Source organism: Helobdella robusta (genome assembly GCF_000326865.2).
Source record: "Helobdella robusta unplaced genomic scaffold HELROscaffold_93, whole genome shotgun sequence".
Taxonomy (NCBI): domain Eukaryota; kingdom Metazoa; phylum Annelida; class Clitellata; order Rhynchobdellida; family Glossiphoniidae; genus Helobdella; species Helobdella robusta.
Window position 1 is genome coordinate 310866 of NW_008705532.1, and position 6134 is coordinate 316999.

The 6134-nt window shown below is 32.5% G+C and overlaps 1 protein-coding gene across 1 annotated transcript; it reads right to left on the reverse strand.

Moving 5' to 3' along the window:
- Window positions 1-381: 381 nt before the first annotated feature.
- HELRODRAFT_91019 (hypothetical protein) lies at window positions 382-5304 on the reverse strand (the record flags this gene model as incomplete). Its single annotated transcript, XM_009033538.1, has 7 exons — window positions 382-535; window positions 2615-2740; window positions 2947-3039; window positions 3687-3790; window positions 4118-4252; window positions 4546-4687; window positions 5150-5304. Coding segments are annotated over 7 exons (909 nt in total), but the record flags the coding sequence as incomplete, so codon positions are not given.
- Between the last annotated feature and the right edge of the window lie 830 nt (window positions 5305-6134).

The window sequence follows — 6134 nt, forward strand, 5'->3', positions numbered from 1 at the left end:
TTATTTTGATTTAATAAACTAAACGTTCACCAAAAAAAACTTTAGTGAGAAAAATCGAAATAACGAACTACAAACATATTAATGCCAAACATTCGGTAGAATTTATAGAATATTGTAAAAATTATGGTCTATTACCAACATATATATATATATATATATATATATATATATATATATATATATATATATATATATAATGTCCTATGACTAGAGAAATGAATACGTTTCACATGCACAACATAAAAGATATCAAGTGCGTACACTCAGACACACGGACACAGACACACGCAACATTCAGGAATCACGTTCTGGGAACGTCTGCAAATACAAGGAACACCTGCATGTGTTATGTATTATTAGATGCTATTATGTAATGAGCAATCAATCAACCCACAAACCAACCTGTTCCAAAGTGGTTTGACTGATTGAGAAATCTTCAAAAAGTTTTTTATTTTTCCCATGAGACAACTTGTCGAACACTGAACCCAACTGTGATGACATTATGGGAGCTTGATACTGCACTACGTTGAAATTCCTGGTAATGGAAATGGAAACGTAAACAAGCAATAAATATTCAACTAAATAATACCAATATTCTTCCAACAAAGAAACACATGATTAACTTTAATTCTAATTAAGTTACAATCAAAGTCGCTGTAAAAACAAAGACAGAGAGACAGAACAATACTATATAACTACACTGATGATGGCAGTCGATACCAAAAGAGCTTTTCTGTAGTAATAACGTTATTAATAATGTTTTGTCAAAAATGTCAAATATTAAAAGTTTTTTATTTAACCTTAATAAACTTCATCAATACGATAAAAGTCTCGTTAGAAAAATTGAGAAACTCAACTACAAGTTTAATAATGCCGAAAACGCAGTGATCTATATAAATAATTGTATTCATGATAGTCTAAACCCAATATATACATATATATATCCATTTATTTTAATATTAATATTTGTATCTCACACAAGGCTCTGAAGATGGTGTTTACACTGAAACAACGTTGTTAACCAGTCAAATTATGTCACTAGTTCTCAATAAATACGATTTACAACAATTCCATATCGTTGAGTGTATTTTTACAAAGTTAATTAACGCGAAGTGGGCAAAAATATTCAATGAAATCTGCATATAAATATATATATAGATTGTGAACTATGCCTATAGTTCTGATGGTGAACTATGCTTATATATAACTATGGAACTTTATGGAGTATATATATTTAATATATATATATATATATATATATATATATATATATATATATATATATATATATAGTATATAGTTCCATAGTTATATATATACCTAGTTATATATATATATATATATATATATATATATATATATATATATTTATATATATATATTGATAAAAGTCACAGCATATTCGGCGTCAGTTAACTTCCAATTTAACTTTTCGATTTTTCTAACGGTTGATCGTAAATCATTTTTAAGTTTCTTTAGTTCAAAATCAAAATTTGTGTTTGTTTTATGCATGATAGAACAGAAAAGCTTTTTTCGGTATTCCTATACCATCTTCGGTGTTCAAATTGATATCTTGTGGTTGTGCCCAGATGCTCAAATATTTTTATACAGTGCCTATTTATTAGTTCCTCGTTTATTCAAAGTGAATATTTAGTTTTACAATCTTTCAACATCGCAAAATATAACACTTTTATTTGTTTTCATTATCGATAAATATAACACTTTTATGTGTTCTCATTATTGATAAATATAATACTTTACGTGATTTCATTATTGATGATTTCTCTGTTTCTAAATTTATTGGTAGGAAGAATTCCAATTGCCCGTTGTTGAATATTTATTATCGGATGTCTTTGTTTTATGAGTTTTGATTCGGCTAGTCATAAATTATAATGGTTGTTATTGTAATGTAAAATTGCAACATTGTGGTCCAGGATTTGTCTAGTAATTTTAGTTTTGTGGTTCTCTTTCATGTGATTCTTCATAGCGCCAGTTTGTACGTGCATCGTGAGTCTTCTCGATAACTTAGTCGTCGTCATACCAATATATTTAGAATTATGGTGCTCAAACACTCACCAATATCACATTTGAACAACAGAATAAATACATTAGATGGCTATGATCCATTATCGATTCTGGTTTACTAGTGCAGTTGTTTTTCATCACTAGAGATGACGTTCTTTGGTTGGAGTAGTATATTCACAGTTTAATACTATCGTTTCCGTTGGTTTCTTGGACGTTATTTGTTGATTCTTTTCATAATTTTTTCGTCCTGTACGAAAGTGGTTGACATATGATTCTTATAATATATTACTAGGTTATTTTTGTTACTATTTTCGGTTGCATTATTGTTGTTGCTACTTTTTTGTTCTCTACGCTCTATTATTTTTTGGATCATGGAATTTTTATATCCATTGATAATGGATTATTTTATTTTTTATCCAATTTTTATTTATGTGATAGTTGCATATTTGTTAAATAGGATGTTAAATAAAAATTATGGTTTTATAATATATGGTTGAGAATTGTGCTAAAAATTTCAGATCACTTTTGAAATTTGTATAATAAAACCGTTATTGAAATGTCACTCGATTATAATGAAACGAGAACAGACTTGCTAGTAAGAACAGCATCGTTGAAGCTGGAAGCTATGAAGTCGTCAATCTCTGTAGCTGCTTTCTTGTTCTCCTCTGCTGTCAAGTTGTACATCTTCAAGTTTATCGTGTAACCTCTGCTGAATCTGCAAGTACGTGTGCATGTACACGCGTGTGTATTGCAAGCAAGTGAATGCAAGTGGTGCGTGATTACAAAAGCTTTTTTTTCTTTTTGACCATTCAATTAAAACACAATCTTCATTATAATTATAATGATACAAAAATGTGACTTTCAAGCGATGTCCAACGTCAGGATGGCGTTCGTGCCGTAAATGATAAAAACAGCACCAACTTTGATTTAATGTGCTGAAGGTTGCCAAAGCAGACGAGTTGTCCACTCAACATGATGGTCAGTTTGTGGCAAAGCGATTCGCTCTCTTCCATGCTGTTTTCAAACATATAAATAGATGGTTGGTTGGTTGGATAGATGGTTGGTTGGTTGGATGGATGAATGAACAAATATTGCAGAGGGTATTCGATGAGTAGACAGAACGAATGGATAAACCGAGGATAGATTAAATATATGTTTGAATGGATGAATGATTGAATGAAATGGTGATCGGTTGAATAGATTGTTAAATGGATGAATAAGTGTTGGATAACTGAGGATGTGCCTAAAAGGGTGAATAAATTAGTGGATGGATGCATAGATTATGGGTGGATGGATAAACGAATGACTGAAACGTATCAATAGATAAACTGATAATAGAATAGATAGATGGATAAATAAATGAATGAATGATTGGATGAATGGATGGAACTACGGTTTAATGAATTGGTGGATGAATGAGTGATAAAAGGTAAATAGATGAATTGATTAAATAAATGAAAGATTGATGATTGAATGAGTGAATGGATGGATGGTTGTTTGAAGAATGTATATTATTGTTGTTATTAGCATTATTATTATTGTTAACGACGTTACAAGACTTCGTGCACGTCTCATTGCGATGCCCTCACCAATCTCCGCTCTGAGTATTTAAATTTAAGAACCGTTTGTTTCATCATTATCATCATCATCACTATCTACACCTGTGCGTAGTTAGCAGAACACCGTGATCGATGGTAGAAGACCCAGAAATGCACTCCCACACGTACCTGCGAGCCCTGGGGTCGACCCCCGTGGTTGGCTCGTCCTGTGTTGTTTCAATGTTGGATCGGTTAGCGGTTGGGTGTTCATATAAACGTTAAGTGATTGAATGCTGGTTGAACAGTTGTGTGATTAAATGTTGGTCAAAAAGTTGAGTGATTGAATGTTGATCAAAAAATTGAGTGATTGAATGTTGGTCAAAAAGTTGAGTGATTGAATGTTGGTTGAAAAGTTAAGTGATTAAATGTTGGTCAAAAAGTTCAGTGATTGAATGTTGGCTGAGGAGTTGTTGGTTGAAAAGTTTATTGGTCCAGAAGTTGAATAAATAGCGAAAAGCGATAGTAGGCTTTAAATGATGAATGATTGAACGAACGAGACAGATGAGTTGAGGATTGCCGATGATGGCGAGGGTCACTTGCAGCTTCCTCCTGTTACCTCCCGACAGTTTGGAGGGCAGTTGTTTCGAGTAGTTCCTCAGACCCATGTGCCTCAAGCCCCACTCTACAACCTAATCGACGGTGATGCGTTGAAGTATTGATTGTGTACATTAAATGATTGATTGCGAACATCGAATGATTGATTGACTGATTGGATAATTTCATAATTAGAGAAAATTGTTTAAGATCTTCATGTTTCAACAAATAATAGATAAATCTCAGCTAGCGTTAAACTTTAAAATGAATTGAAATTCTAAAAATATAATCTGAATTGTCCACATCATCAACGACATTGAAAAGACAACGAAATCAACAAAAATACTTTTACAAAAAAGAATTTGAAAAAAAGATGTGAACGGCGCACATTTTTAATGTTCTGGAATGAAATCCCTCGGAGCCTGGCGAAGAGGAAGAGGTGTTCCTGAACGTTCATCAGTGGGCACAGGGCTTCAGTTTGTGGGCAGTACCCAAACTTTCGGAGGGCGGACGAACGATTGCTCATGATGCTGATGATCGTGTTGTTCATGTTGATGTTGTTGTAGATATGGTTGGATGAGCGTTGTTTTAAATGGATAGATGTTTCTATTATCGCTAATAATAAAATATTAGCTCTATGTTGTTGTGCTGTTGTAATTAGATTGGCTGTGTTGGTTGATATTTGGCCAGGATTACGGTAAGGGATAATAATAACAATTAATAATAATATTTTTATAAGAGCTAGGCTTACAAGATTTTGTGGCTGTGAAATATCTAATTGATGAATGAATGAATGAATAAAACATAAAAAAAATTTCATTAATAGTAAAATCAAAACAGCAGCAACAACAATAATTGTTACAACACGGCGTCAGCCAAGCCAAGGTATAATAAATCTTAATAATGGTTGTCTGCAATAATTACAAGAACAACAGCAACAACAACAATAATTAACAGCTCAACACGTGGCAGAATATAGAAAATAAACTAACCTGGACCCATCAACAATGGCATAACCAGATGTCGGACATATTTCTCCAGTGATCATTTTGAACAAAGTACTCTTTCCAGCCCCATTTACTCCCAGCAGACCAAAACATTCGCCCCTTCTCGTCCCGAAACTAACCCCGTTCACCGCCACCAATTTTTTCGCAGGAGTTTTTGATAGGAAACTGCGTAGTGACTGCCAGAATGGCGGATCGTAAACCTCGGTGGCGGGGAGTAAAATAAATGTTTGAGTTTAGTCGGGTTAGTCAGCAAGAAACAAAAGAAAAAAGCGATTTTTTAAGAATCTTGTTTATATACGTCGAATAATATTTATTTATTGGTGCGTTTTATTTTACTCGCTAGTTGGTCATGATTTGCTGAGACACCTATAATAACTCTAAGACGCTGACAAATATCTTTCAATCCATTAATTTATTTATTAATTTAATTAGGTTCGTTAGTTGATGCATGCATTGCCATCAGAAATTTCAGATTAAACGGACAATGTAGTTATCCAAGAATGGATTACAAGATTCCTAACAAACCAAATATACAAAGTTAATACAAGAGTGGTAAATAAAGGTAACTATGAAGTTATGATTGAAAAATACAAAGATGAATATGGAGTTATGATTGAAAAATACAAAGATGAATATGAAGTTATGATTGAAAAATACAAAGATGAATATGGAGTTATGATTGAAAAATACAAAGATGAATATGGAGTTATGATTGAAAAATACAAGAACGAATATGGGATTGTGATCAGATTAAAGTTGTTTTAAAGCCGCGCTTCTCAACCTTTTGAGATTCAAAGACCACTTAAAAAATGTGTATCTCAGCCGCGGACTACTACTGAAAATTTTGCTACTAGCCCACTTGAAATTTATATTTATATATAATTATTATTTCAAAATATGACGTAACAGCTACACATAGTTAGTATAACATAGTTCTTAGTATAACTATTAGACATAGAGAACTACAGTT